At 40.0% G+C, this 15801-nt stretch overlaps 1 protein-coding gene across 1 annotated transcript; it reads left to right on the top strand.

Annotated features, from left to right (window-relative positions):
- Positions 1-10749: 10749 nt before the first annotated feature.
- FAM181B (family with sequence similarity 181 member B) lies at positions 10750-13066 on the top strand. Its single transcript, XM_075849939.1, has one exon. It carries the CDS (start codon positions 11081-11083, stop codon positions 12080-12082), a length of 1002 nt encoding a protein of 333 aa, XP_075706054.1. The 5' UTR covers positions 10750-11080; the 3' UTR covers positions 12083-13066.
- The last annotated feature ends 2735 nt before the right edge of the window (positions 13067-15801 follow it).

Below are 15801 nucleotides of genomic sequence, written 5' to 3'. Positions count from 1 at the left end.
GCAGTGAGCTCCACCTAGTGGTTGGTGCAAGAATAATCTCATGTAACGTTAATATTAGGTGTTAACTAGGGTTACCAATCATTTGTGAATTCCCGGACAGGCAGCATAATGGGGATGGGGCATTTTACCGCCACCATTATGGGCACCAATGCGTTTGCCCATGACTTTAATGGGGTGTAGTGTTTTCTATCCGAGGGGCAGTACTAGTAGATAAGGTCTGATCGAGGGCTGGATGTAAAGAGAAAGAAAAATACATACATTTCCTGCTGATTAGAAGAGTTGACGGAAAAAGATGCATAACATGTTTTTGAAAAAGTTACATACATCCTCAAAAACCCTAAAACAATCCTGCAAAACAATTGTCTGTTCTTCCCGTAAATTTTTCGCTGATTTCCGTGTGTTCCTGGTATAGACTTGGGAGCTCTCTCTTTAAAAGTGTGGCCTGCCTTTTCTTGTAAATGAAAAAACAAGACAAAAATGCTCATAAAACTGCCCTTTGTGCCGGGGGAGAAGCCTTTTTCTCCCTGTTGCTAAGTGGCGTATTGTTTCCCGGCTGTTTTGTGTGCGGTTGCCGTCCTTTCATGGAGCCTCTTTCAGTCGCTTGGCGATATCAGCCTGTCGATAATTAGATCACTGCCATCATTTGCGCTGTCCTCATTCTTCGGGCCATTAACATCAGAAAAGCGGTTTGTGCTACATGTTCTATTTGTTTGTTTCTTCTTTGCATTTCTTAAAAGACATTTGTTGACTGTTTTTGATTTTGTTTTTAACCCATTCTTGTCGATCACTTTCAATCACTGTCCCATTCCCGCGCTTAAAGGGGATGTCTAGTTTAGAAAACCCATTGCCATACACCCTATTAGTGAATTCTGAGTTAATAGAGGGGGGGGGGGGGTCCTCTGTTCAGGATCCTCATCTCTTGGCCAGAGAGGAGAGTGGTTACATATCGCGTCGCTCGCTCTAGAGGACCTGTCCTGTTTTGCATTACACGAACAACCCATTGATATAAATAGACGCTGTGTAATGCTTTGAATCTCCTGTGGTGGCGCTGCAGGAAGATTGAACACACTGCCAGGTTTCCTCGCAGGTTATAGCTGATCGCTGAGGGTCATAGCAGTGGGACATTTTGTGATCAGCTTGTTGTAAAGGGACCCTTCAAATAAGTATGGATTGTCCAACGCGGAGAACCCCTTTAAGTCATTGACATAATTGTTTGCTCCCAATACAAGAGCATTCTAGTTTTTTTTTATTTCAAAGGCTTGTTGGGAAACCTACATGGATGCCAAAGGTCGATTCAAATATAATTGTTTACCACCGGGGTTCCCACTGTTAAACAATCAGGGCCGGATTGAGGATGGTGGAGGCCCACCATAATTTTAATTATTATTAAAGGTAACAGTAGCTCACAAGTAGGTCTTTATTGTCTGGGGGTTTCACTTTCGACCCCCAAAATGAATTTAGTCCAATTTATTAGACCCCAAAAGAAATTCAGAACATGGAAGCAATGCTCCAAAATTAATTTAGACTCCAGACCCAAGAGAATTCAGACCCCAAGAGACAGCAATGACCTGCACATGCTCATAAGAGGACACATGTAAATATTGCAAGGTAGGGAAGAAGCGCTGCATCGGTTCATAAGACACATTGACCGATGGTGGAGAATGGATGAGAAATGGAATATTTAAAAAATGTTAAAAACTTTATGTTTATCAAGAAATACCAGATTTAAATAACAGGTCATTTTCAGCTGATACAGTCCCTTTTTTTGTACTAGCTTTGCCATATTTTAAGCTTGTGCTGTGTACACTAGGGGCAAGATAGTCTACATGGGTAAACCCATGCTTATGTAATGATCCCAAAATGTTAAAAATACAAAACCCACAAAACTACATGTGAGTATTCACAATTAAAGAAGTCGTCTATTCCTACTTGAATAAAGTGTAAAAACGTTTTCAGCTAAGTAAAAAGCGGTAATTTAAGACTAAGTAAAAAAAAAAACATTCTAACATAATTACCTAACTGAGAACTATCTGTTCCCATGTCCCCAGGAGGACATCTTGACCACAGCACCTGACCACGGTGGGCCATGATTGGCTGCTGAGGTCAGATGTTGTAAATAAGATGCCATTACGCACCTCTGTAACCAAGGAGCAGCAGGAGACATAGATCACTAGTGACAAGGGACAGAGAAGTAAGGACTAGTCAAGTACTGTATATCACAATTTTTTCTTTTAATATTTTGACCCCCAATGAGCTCTTTTTCAATCCATTAAACCTCTTACTTAGGTTTTCTGGGTTAGAAAACCCTTTTTTAAATACTGTATTAGAGAATTTTGAATGTATAGATCCCCGTTTAGGACCTTCATCTATAGGCCAGTGTGGAAAGCGACAGTCTGGAGGACCCGGCGTGTCCATACATTACACCAGCAGCCAAATTATTTAAATGGGAGCTGTGTAATGCTTCATTTGTCCTGTGGTGGTGCTGCAGGGGTAATGAACACTTTTTGCCGGGTTCCTCCACAAGATGATAGATCATCTTTAATCTTTCAGTATAGCTTAACTAAAGAAGTGATCTTTTTATGCTTAAAGGAAAACTAGCATCAGAAAAGGATTTATTATTAAAGTTTTTATGTTAAATATATTATTTACATTTTTAATGATGTTTTTTTAATATTCCATGTCATACCTTAAAGACCAGAGTGTTTTGGGGCTAAATGACCAGCCACTTCTTAACTTTTTAATCACATAAACAACTAGGGATGCCACGATACCAGAATTTGGACTTCGATACCGATACTTCGTTTAGTATTGCGATTTCGATACCAATTCGATACTTTGCCAACAGTAATAACAAAAAATAGTTCTTCCGTTTTCTGATGTGAGGCGCGAGGTGTGATGATGAATTTTGAATGCGCCTCACATTAATAGTAATTAACCCCATCATGTTTCTCAGTCATAATGGGTTAATGTGTGAGGTACATGATGGGGTTAATTACTATTAATGTGAGGCACATGAAGGTTAAATTGATCGCACCTCGCGCCTCACATTAATAAGTGAAAGAAAGCCGTGTTTATTTTATTTTTTTACAGAGTACACATCATAAATGATGCAAAATAATTGCTGCGCAGGTTATTACGGCCGCGCCAATAACCAATATGTGTGTATTTTATGTATTGAGACTTATTTTAATGTTTATTGTAAAAAAGGTGTATGTGTATTTTTTTTAAATTTAACATTACTTTGTTTTTACTTTATTTTTAAACTTTAATGTACTGACATATATCAGATATGTGCCAGTACATTAGCCTGTGTACGAATAGCACACAGGCAGTTGTTAGGACATACCTCAGTATGCCCTAACAACATGAAATATGGTAAGACAGCCCTGGGGTCCGTCAATAGACCCTGGGCTGTCTGCCCATATATGGTATGGCCCTCAATCGCGTCACAGGAATTCCCTGTGATGCGATCCTGGGGCATCCCCCCTGCTCATTTTCTCCTGAATGCTGCAGTCAGCTTTGATCGCAGCATTCAGGGGAATAACGGCGGAGATGAGAGGTTTCTCTGATCGCCGCGGTTATAGAGCGGGGCTGTGTGTAATACAACCATTGTCCCGCGTCTGACAGGAAGTGCGCGCGCGGTCAGCATGAGGTGATGCGGCCAGCGCTGCAGGAATGAGCGGCGGTTCAGGCACTGGAGACAGAACATGGGGGTGTTTTGTAGTGCGCCCGCCATGTTCTGTCTTCAGTGCCGCCGCTCATTAGTGCAGCGCCGGCCGCATCGCATCATCCTGACCCTGCGCACTTGTTATCAGGACTCAGGAGCGGGGCTGTGGCTGAATTACACAGCCGCAGCCGCGCTCTCATACTGTCATGTGTTACAATACTGAGCTGTGCGGCTGCGCAGCTTAGTATCGAAATACAGGAAATAACGGTATCGAACCGTTTGGGGATGCAGAGTATCGAAACAGTATCGAAGTTTCGATGCATCGTACATCCCTATAAACAACATATAAGTTTGAACAGCACATTCCAACAAAATGAAGCAAAACGTGTGTACAGGTGCAAGAACGCCTGTGACTGCAAATATACAGCACACAAGAAGATGGTGACAGCACACTGCGAACACTAATGTCATCTAAGCCGCTAAATATAAATAAATGTGCATTACTGCTAAAGCTACTTGCAAAATGGACGTTCTTAGCGCACATTTTGATCAAATTGTGCGAGGTAGCCTTGTCGTGGCAGCTCGCTGCGATTCTGCCGCAATAAATGCAACAACTGCTATCTGTTGTGGGTTTTACCTCTCCATTGAACTCAATGGGGAAAACCCCCAACAAAAAAGCAGCGTTTTTTCTGCTCATCATTTAGCAGCGTGTGAACGAGATTTGTTCTATCTCATTCACTTTCCTGCAACTGTATTACGTTGCGGATTTTCAACGAATTCCATTGTGGAAAATCTGCGGTATTTACGCAACGTGTGAACTGACCTTAACCCTCCCAACCACAAGCCACCCCCCCCCCCACCAGTCCCTGGAAACATTTTCTTGCATGAAACTGGTCCTTGGTGTAAAACACGTTGGGGTCCGCTGAGTTAGATGATAGATAGATATGAGATAGATAGATAGATAGATAGATAGATAGATAGATAGATAGATAGATATGAGATAGATAGATGGATAGATAGATGGATAGATAGATAGATAGATAGATAGATAGATAGATAGATAGATAGATAGATAGATAGATAGATAGATATGAGATAGATAGATAGATAGTTAGATAGGAGATAGATGGATAGATATGAGATAGATAGATAGATAGATGGATAGATATGAGATAGATAGATAGATAGATAGATAGATAGAGAGAGAGATAGATAGATAGATATGAGATAGATAGATAGATAGATAGATAGATAGATAGATAGATAGATAGATAGATAGATAGATAGATAGATATGAGATAGATAGATATGAGATAGATAGATAGATAGATAGATAGATAGATATGAGATAGATAGATAGATAGATAGATAGATAGATATGGATATTATATGGAATGAACAATATATATATATATATATACACATACATACACATACAGTGAAACCTCTTTGATACGACCACCGAAACTTGCCATAATATATGGTTGTATTAATATCTGTCACAGGAAATCTGGTTTGGATAAGGGGTTGGTCTGCTCCGAGGGGTGGTCTCTTGGAGAGGTTTCGGTGTATATACAATTAGACTCTTCGCATTGAGACATGGTAACCACCATCATTCTGAACAGGTCGGGGGTTGCATTTTTGTCCTCTGTCTCTTTTTACCTTTCTACATAATACTGATTATTTTCCGTTACTTTATAAAATAATTTTTTTGTGCTGAACTTTCCTTCTGCAGATTACGGGAGGGGGACACTTTTATTTTCTTTTAATTTTACAACTCCAGCAGCTTTTCCAGTTAAATGGACTGTTCATTATTGAGGCCTATTTAGGAAGGTCTGTGCAGAGCAGTTTAATGAATCCCTGGCACAAAGCTCTCATTCACTGCTGGGAAAGAATGGAGCCCTATTTAGGCTCTGCAGGGCTGTATGTCAAAGCCGACCCATAATACTTGTCAGGGAAGGGCAGAAATTCCCACTGATACTAGAATGTGCGAGAAATCTCACTTCACCGTCATCAGATTAAGATGCCATTAGGAAATGAGACCACGGCGCTGGAACGGTGACACTTATTTACTTGATAGAATTTTCCCAGGGAATTTTCCCAAACAAGATTGTAGATAAAAAAAGAAAAAAAAAATCCAGAAACATAAAAAATTCCCCAAAAAGTAAAAACAATATAAAATATTGTAAATCCCATTTAGCTAAAATGTAATATAAATGATTAAGAGTAACCAATAACAAAAGCCTCAAATGGTTCATACCATAAATGTTGTCTTTTTTTTTTTTTTTTTTTTTGGGGTAAATTTACAATTTACCTAGAAAATGTTAATATTTTCGTCAAATTTTCTTTCCAAATGAAATTTAGGAACACAGAATGGGGAGATTTATCAAAAGTGGTGCAATGGATAAGTGGAGTAATTGTCCATATCATGTGCATACGTACCACTGAGGCAGACCACGCAGCTGCTATGGGGCTCTTAGAGAAAGGGGGCCCAACTATCATTCGTCCCATCCTCTTTCCTATTAGGTGAAAAAAAAGGGGGTTAGGAATTGTCCCAAGGGTCATACAAAGGGCATGGAAAGGAAAAACAAACACCTGGCCCTTCTGTCCAGGGTTACAAAACCTTGCACAATAATGGGTGGTCCAGTTTTACCCCTCCTTTGGAACATTTATGTATTGTGACAACTTTTTGGAGTTAAGACAATCTGGATACTTTTTAATGGCACTGTATGTTTCTTTAACTTCTTGACTTCATCAGGTGTCACAAAAATGCAAAAATAATGAATCTTTCTCTCATTTTTTGGAATAATTTGTATTGTGTATGGCCAAGGTAACACTCAATCCAACAATGGGGTGAGAACTGCGCCTTGTAGGAGGAGACATGAGGGATTCTGACAATCATAAGTATTCATTATAAGGTATGGAGTTTTTTAGCATGCTGGAAAGTGGACACAATGTATACTTTTTGCCTGGGAAATCCTGCCAGACCCAAGGGTGAGAAGACCTTCCACCTTCATGAATGATCTGCCTACCTATGTTAATTTATGGCCAGTTGGCCACCTTTATGGTGATCATAAAAAGTTGATGTTTTTGTGCCAGTTTACAATGGCCCGTCAACAAAGTACATTGGGCGATACCAGGCCCTGAAAACAAAGATGGGATCAGATAGACTGGTGGAACTTTTTTGATATGATTCTATTGGATCCCCAGAGGAAGTTTATTGAGTGCATTAACTAACCCTGGGGCTAAGCGCCCCCTCGGCCATTAGCCATCAGGCATTACCATAATGCCCAATTGGTTAATTTGGCCGCCTTTATGGGGGTCATAGAAAGTTGATGTTTTTTGTGCTAGTTTGCAAGGGTCCTCCAACAAACTACATTGGGCGATACCAGGCCCTAAGTACAAAGGGACAAACTTTTTTGATCTGATTCTATTAGCTCCCCAGCGAAAGGTTAAGGAGTGCTTTAACTGACCCTGGGGCTCTATGGGCCTCCTCAGGCTATTGGCCATCAAGCATTGCCCTAATGTCCCCTTGGTTCGATTGGCCACCTTTTGGGGGTCGTAGAAAGATGATCTTTTTTGTGCCAGTTTGCATGGGTCCTTTAACAAATTACCTTGGATGAATCCAGGCCCTGAAGACAAAGGGGGGATCAGATGGACAGGTTGAACTTTTTTCGATCCAATTCTATTGGTTCCCCAAAGAAGGACTTTAACTGACCCAGGGGCTCTGGGCCCCCTCAGACCATTGGCAATCAGGCATTGCCCTTGCGCCCACTTAGTTAATTTTCCTGGAACAAATACCATTTTCATGAAGTGCCCTCATCAAAGTCACCAACAGAATCAACCGTTTTCCTTTGTGTCTGTATAAAGGTACAAATGTTTTTGTTGACCCTTTTTTAGGTATAACGCAGTGTTATTCAATAGTATGTGCGATATTCACCATCAGACATGCCATATACATTATACTCATTCCTACGCACCTCCACAGTATCCCATTCTTGACACCATTGTCTCCATGCCCAAAATTTTACAAAATAATTTTATTTTTTTCAAATTTAGTCAAAATTTTTTCTCTGTTTTTGAAATTATTCTGTATACAGTTTATATTCCTGTAGTAAATAAGCAGACACACAGACTAAATGCAATTGTGCAGTGCTGATAATCTGTAATCCCTTCCTATAGTATGTAAATGACCCTAAATACAAGTGAATGAGACCCTCCCGGTGCATGCTGGGGCATTGTTGGGGAATCTTACTATTTTTAGGTGGTAATAACAGCGGCTGAGCTCTTTAAGCTGTTTACTTGGATTAATTCAGCCCCAATAATAGGATCCAGCTCTTAGTGGATTTCTCTCAGATTCCCCCGGATATTTGTTCATTTAGAATTCTCTCCTCCGCTGCCTTATTAACCCCTTAACTGCTAAGCAGCCCATTTTCCCTTCCTCTATAGTGTGTTCAAATGACCATGTAATGTTTCCTGAATCCCTGAGATGGGATTATCCACTTCAGTGAGAAAAGAAGGTCTTAACTCCTGGGCCTCGGTATCCTGACATGCAAACTCTTTATGCGTGACCTTCTAGGCGGATACAGGAATCTAACTCATTGAAACATAAGGTTATAATGGAATTAGTACATTATAAAAAGGCTCTAGAAGGATTTAACTTCCGTTTGCAGCACCTAAAAATCATTACAGTTGGTCAAATCAAGTGATGGACATTATCTATCTATCTATCTATCTATCTATCTATCTATCTATCTATCTATCTATCTATCTATCTATCTATCTATCTATCTATCTATCTATCTATCTATCTATCTATCTATCTACCTACCTACCTATCTATCTATCTATCTATCTATCTATCTATCTCATATCTATCTATCTATCTATCTATCTATCTATCTATCTATCTATCTATCTATCTATCTATCTATCTATCTATCTATCTATCTATCTATCTATCTATCTATCTATCTATCTATCTATCTATCTATCTCATATCTGTGTATCTATCTATCTATCTATCTATCTATCTATCTATCTATCTATCTATCTATCTATCTATCTATCTATCTATCTATCTATCTATCGTACTTCTTTCTCATCTGAATTATAGAGTGCGTGGTACAGTAGAATTTGAGCTGGACAGGCACTTTATGATGCTGTATACCGTTTTGTAACACAGAAATTTTTTGTAACAGATTAAATTGACCCAGAACAATATTTTGTGACAGAGAAATTAGTTTGGTGACTGTCTGTGTTTACAAAATATTTTTGGTGTATTTTACACAAATGGCCCACCATATATGAAAGCCTGTATTAATATCATGTGATCTATTTAAAGGGGTATTCCCATCTCCCTGTTTACCTCGCCTCGTCTGTTGCGGGCTGCCACTGCCGCGGGCTGCCACTCTACATAGCACCATCTGCACTTTTGCACTATTGAACTGCTCCAGGGCTACTGGGCATGCCCTCGAGCCGTCCAAAGACATCTGTAGAGATGCTGAGAGGTGGCGCGGTCAGGAGCAACCGCACATTAGGCGTGCTCCCGAGACCCCAGCTATCCTCCGCACAAAGCAAACAAAACAACACAGCGCAAGCGCGGCCAACGCCTCTGGATGGCGGCGGTGGCCGTGAGCCTAGACAGCAAGCTTTATCTAGCAAACAGGACATTTTTGAAAAATAGAGGTAACTATGAAATTGTATATTTTCATGTCCGCTAGCAGATGGGAATGGGTTAAGGAGATGGGAGTACCACTTTAAGAGAATCACAACAACCTCACTTGTAAATAGTTTAATCTACTTCGGTGTCTGTCAATATGAGGCTTCCGTAAAAGCCGTATTGTGAAGATATTCTCCCCTAATACAGCATCCAATGGAGCATGCCATGATTTCTTATTTTTGGATTCCATATGAAAATTGATAGAAGAAACTTTTGTGTGCCTCTGTATTAAATTGGAGGCATACAGAAGTACAAGGGCCCCGTACACTTCTATGGACGCCGTATCACTGCTCGGTACAACCCAAAGATGTTACGGAGTATGGCCGTGTGCCTTGTCCCTGAATTTACAATTCCTTAAAGGGGTTTTTCGAGTTATTTCAAAAATTGGACAAGGTAGGAGGGATACAAAAAAAATAGAGCCATTACTCTCCTCCCAGATCCCAGTCATTCCGACGCTCCGTTCCTCCCCGCCGCAGTTTTTTTAATTAGCTACAGCGATGACGTGCCCGTATACCCATGTGATCGCTGCAGCCAAGCATCGGCCTCAGCTATTCTGTGCCGTATACCCAGTGAGACCAGTGAATGGTTGCAATGATCATGTAGGTATACAAGCACATCATCGCTGCAGCTATGCCAATACACAGTGGCGTGGAGGACCGGAGATGGCGGCTTTTTATTTTTTTTTTATTTTTTTTGTATCCCTCCTACCATGGCCAATTTTTTTAAATAACTTGGAAAACCCCTTTAAAAACATGGATTATGCCGATGGATTCATTGATATTTATGCAAAACAACAATATATACTAAATATATGAAATTTCTTATTCTTATTTAGTTTTAAGTTGAAATAAAATTATAAATTTCATCATAAAGTAGTTGCTGACTCGAATTCGAAATAACGTTACTGTATTCCTCATGGTTTTATTTTTCTAGAATTCTACATGGAAATGAAGAAATTAAGGCAAAATGTAAAAAAAAAGAAAAAAAGGATAAAAAATTACAAAATAATTAAAATAAAAAAAATCCTAACAAAATAGTTACTTTTATGCACCAAAAAGTTGAAATAAGTCGCTGCATTTAGAATAAGGGCAAAAACAAAAACTTGATTGTTAGATCGACGCAAGAGGAGAAAAAAAAAAAAGTTAAGACAACACGAGTATTTATGTTATTCCAGACTTGAATGGGAACAGGGGAATTGTACTTTGTTTTGTTGCTGGAGGAGAAGAGAGCACAGTGTAGTCTTTATCCCAGACCTTGCATGATGTATCATTCCCAGCCCACGGATTTAGTGAAAGCTGATACCATTAAGACTCGCAGACCTCCTACTCATCCGACCCTCCCATTCTTTTCAGGATGTGTGTTTCTGGTGAGAACAAATTAAACGGAGAAAGAGCTGAAAGCCTGACACTGACTGCGTCTCTCTCTGCTTTCTCGCATTCAACTTAAATCCACATCATTACCTGGTGAGATTTTGGAAATTTTTTGTTTTTCAAATGCTAAGATGAAGTTCAACTTTTTGGAAAAACATCAACTCAACATATAACGAACAAGTAAGAAAATTTAGAGATATCCGCTGGGATCTACCGATATTAAAGACAGGTGTTCCATCAAAATATGATCTTCAAGACAACTGGTCCGCAGAAGTCATCTGGGATTGATATTTTTGACTCTTGATAGACAAAGGAACCGTGATGGCTGTTCAGGCTGAAATGATGAACCATCATTTTATGCCGTTATATTTTGCGGGGTCTGCTCTGGACTTTGAGAAAGGCTTTCATGATGGAGTTGATTTTCTGGGGGCTGTTGAAAGTGGAGACGCTAAAGAATCAAGTAAGGATTTGCTTAGTTTCATTAATACGGCTTCTAGTAACATCAAACTGGCCCTGGACAAGCCTGTGAAGTCAAAAAGGAAGGTCAACCATAGGAAGTACCTACAAAAACAGATTAAAAGATGCACGGGTATGATCAGTAATGGAGTTACAAATCAAGGGTCTCCGAAAGGTCAGGTCACATCTTCCAGCACTAGCAATAGCCCCCAAAATTATCACTGTAAGCCTCCCCCGAAGAGGGACAATAACCAGTCTAACTTACAGAGCAAGAGCTTGGCTGCTCTTTTCGACAATGCCAGGGAAATTAGTGGGGAAAAATGCAAAAAAGTGCCCTTGAGGAATCGTAACCTGCCACCGTCTTTCTTCACCGAGCCTGCTTATTCTTCACCCGGACTTCTTATCAATTCTGGGGTGGTGACCTTAAAGGACTTGGATAAAGGTAACCAAGAAACTGTTGAATTTTTTGACCTACTGGGCCCTGATTACAACAACATGATCTCAGAGCAAGAGATCATTCAGGGAGCATCAGTAAAGATACACCAAGACATTTCAGCAGAACATTCTGTGTATGAGCCGCATCACTTACTAAATGGGCTCCTTTATTCCGACCCCTGGAATCCATGTAATCCAATTAAAAAGAGTCCCGTGGGAACTTGCAGTCCAAACTTGAATGAAAGTTTGAAATGTATTCCAGTGCCAGTCCCTGTCTTTTCAAACACCCCTGAACCCACCACCATTCCTTCCGTGGAGGACAACTGTCCCAGTATAACACCATTTAACCCTTGCTACCCTGATTGCTCCTTGCCCCAAATGTTTTACGACTGTGGTTCAGGATACAACAGAATTGGTTACTCTGTTTTGTAGAAGTTTAAAAAACTTTCTAAGGACCTTATACAGACAGCTGTGCAATAAACTTAGCGACAACTTAACCCACCAGTCTCGGAATGACCTGCAGAGTTCATCAGAATAACATTGAACATTTATAACATTGTCGTTCAACTTTTTGGTTTTTCAATTTTCTCTCAATATTTCCCGATGTAATAAGCTATTGGAATCGGGTAATGGGAGATATAGCATACTACTGAAAGCCATATCTGCAGTTCTGTAAATATACCGGTACGCAATGTATTGGGCAATGCTAACTTGTAATTTTTTTTATGTAAAACTTTATAAACAATGCAAAAAAAATCTTATGCAATAAAAAAGTTTAGTACCGATAATGTTTTTGTAGAATAAATGAGAGGTAATGATTGTTATCTATGTCCGTAGACTTCACTTTCATGAACAATGAACCCTGGTACATTTTGTATCTTTGGTCAAGTATTATTTTTATGTGATTTTTTTTGGACAATCTATAGGCACCAGTCTGTGGTCCCTTTAAAGTGCGTTGCCTTTCCATCTTCTCTAAACTCCTGACCCCTTCCCAAAGTCAATATATTATCTTTATTGATGAACTTGAGGTAACCCGCCTGCTCTTTTAACTGTAAACTGACCGTTGTGGTTGATGCAATAGCGATATTAAAAGTAAACCGCGTTATTGTGTATTTTTGTGTATCTGTTTTTATTATTCACTTATGATCATTATATTCTTTTTGTATGGGAAAAGAGCAAAGCCACCAATAAGGAACCATGCATAAGTACTATACTTACTATGAATTTGAAAATTTTTTAGAAATATTTTACCCATTATTGGTCTGGGGTCTTTATTCCTCAAAATGATAGACTACATTATGTCCGAAAATGGGCAAAATATTTTTGGTATGATGTCTGTTTGCATACGTCATATTTGGCATATACATATTGCCGTACTTGCATCTATGTTACCATGACCCTTCTAGAAAAAATAAAAAAGATGGACCTGGGTAAGGCTGTGGTTGTGGTGTATCTAGACTGGACCTGGGTAAGGCTGTGAATGTTGTGTATCTAGACTGGACCTGGGTAAGGCTGTGGATGTTGTGTATATAAACTGGACCTGAATAAGGCTGTGGATGTGGTGTATCTAGAGTGGACCTGGGTAAGGTTGTGGAAGTGGTGTATCTAGACTGGACCTGGGTAAGGTTGTGGAAGTGGTGTATCTAGACTGGACCTGGGTAATGCTGTGAATGTGGTGTATCTAGACTGGACCTGGGTATGGCTGTGGATGTGGTGTATCTAGACTGGACCTGGGTAAGGCTGTGGATGTGGTGTATTTAGACTGGACCTGGGTAAGGCTGTGGATGTGGTGTATCTAGACTGGACCTGGGTAAGGCTGTGGATGTGGTGTATCTATACTGGACCTGGGTAAGGCTGTAGATGTGGTGTATCTAGACTGGGCCTGGGTAAGGCTGTGGATGTTGTGTATCTAGACTGGACCTGGGTAATGCTGTGAATGTTGTGTATCTAGACTGGACCTGGGTAAGGCTGTGGATGTTGTGTATCTAGACTGGACCTGGGAAAGGCTGTGGATGTGGTGTATCTGGACTGGACCTGACTTTGGAATACTTTCACTTATCCAAGCGATTTTGAGATTGTTTTCTCATGACACATTGTACTTTATGTCAGTGGTAAAATTTGGTCGATAAATTCATTGCTTATTTATGAAAAACACCACAATTTATAGTAAATTTGCAAAAATGCAAATTTTTCTAAATTTGAATGTATCTGCTTGTAAGACAGGTAGTAAGTAATACCACACAAAATATTTCCTAATTAACATTTCCCATATATCTACTTTATGTTTGCAGAATTTTTTTATGTCCATTTATTTTTCTAGGGCATTACAAGGCTTATAAGTTTAACAGCAATTTCTCACGTTTTCAAGAAAATTTTAAAAACCAAATTTTTAGGAACCAGTTCAGTTCTGAAGTGGCTTTGAGGTCCCCATATATTAGAAATCCCCATAAATCACCCCATTTTAAAAATGGCACCCCTCAAAATATTTAAAACAGCGTTTAGAAAGTTTCTTAACCCTTTAGGTGTTTCACAGGAATTAAAGCAAATTGGAGGTGAAATTTCCATATTTCAATTTTTTTTTGCAGAAATTTCACTTTAATCCATTTTTATTTGTAACACAGCAAGTGTTAACAAAAAAACACAACTCAATATTTATTGCCCAGATTTTGCTGTTTTTTTTAGAAATATCCCACATGTGGCCATAGTGTGGTACATGACTGAGACACAGGTCTCAGGAGCAAAGGCGCACCAAGTGGATTTTGAAGCCTTCTTTTTATTCGATAATATTTTAGGCACCATGTCAGGTTAGAAGAGGACTTGTGGTGCCAAAACAAAGGAAACACCTGAAAAAATACCCCATTTTGGAAACCCCCCACAAGCAATTAATCGAGACCCTAGGGCTGTAGTGAGCATTTTGACCCTACAGGTGTTCCTTAGATTTTAATTAGAATTGGGCAGTGAAAATGAAAAATTAAATTTAGCTCAACATTTTTCATTTTCTTAATAAATAAAGGAGAAATAGCCCCCCCAATATTAGTAAAGCAACTTCTCCAGAGTAGGGAAATACCCCACATCTGGTCATAAAAGCTCATTTGGCTTTTGCAGCACAGATTTTGCTGGATTGGTTCCTCGGCACCATATCACATTTTCAGAACCCCTAAGGTACCAGTACAGTGGAAACTACCAAAAAGTGAATCCATTTGGGAAACTACACCAGTTCAGGAATTTATCTAGAGGTGTACTGAGTATTTTGACCCCACAGTTGTTTCATAGGTTTTATTAGCATTGGGCAGTGAAAATAAAAAAAAAAATTTTTTTTTCCAATTGTCTTCCGTACACGGCCAACCAGGAGGCCATTGACAGGATTCCTGGTTGCCATAGGAACCCCACAATCACTCGCAAGGGGCCGATAGTGTACAGAGGGGACCCTCTCCCTCTGTCAACCACTCAGATGCCACGGTCCGTATTGACCGCGGCATCTAAGGGGTTAAACGGCAGCGATTGGAAATAATTACAATCTCCGCTCTTGCAGCGGGATGTCGGCTGTTATATTACAGCCGATACCACTGCAGATGTAGCGGGCACAGCTCCTGTGCCTGCCTCACCTTCAGGTCGTGATTGTATACTCATTTGCGTTACTCTATACTTAACATGGACGTATATTCACCCCATTTTGCGGGAAGGGGTAAAACACTGGGTAAAACTGCCACTGAAAAGACTTGAGGATTGGTGGACAGTAAAGTTAAGTTTAGCAACCAGTGCCAGGCAGCTGCTGCCAAGGCAAACAAAATCATGAGATGCATCAAAAATGGCATAGATGCTCATGACAAGAACATAGTTTTACCTCTATACAAATCACTAGTCAGGCCACACATGGAAAATTGTGTACAATTTTGGGCAACTGTGTATAAGTAGGACATGGCTGAACTAGAACGGGTGCAAAGGAGGGTGACCAAGGCTATTAAGGGAATGGGTGGATTGCAGTACCAAGACAGTATGTAACTATGACATGTCGTCCATGGTGTTGACCGGTTACATCAGCGGGCCAGCCACTCCCTGTCCGCTGAAGTAACATCACTATGTTCAATATGTCACTGCTGCAGGCCCTGATTGGGTGGCGCGCTAGTGTAAACAGATCTGACCGGTATCAC

Source organism: Rhinoderma darwinii, chromosome 2 (assembly GCF_050947455.1).
Source record: "Rhinoderma darwinii isolate aRhiDar2 chromosome 2, aRhiDar2.hap1, whole genome shotgun sequence".
Taxonomy (NCBI): domain Eukaryota; kingdom Metazoa; phylum Chordata; class Amphibia; order Anura; family Rhinodermatidae; genus Rhinoderma; species Rhinoderma darwinii.
Note: the sequence above shows the minus strand (reverse complement) of the source record. Positions and strands in the feature narration are given on the sequence as shown.

Excerpts from the sequence above, each read along its gene's own strand:
- FAM181B (XM_075849939.1), top strand. The coding sequence starts at position 11,081 with ATGGCTGTTCAGGCTGAAATGATGAACCATCATTTTATGCCGTTATAT.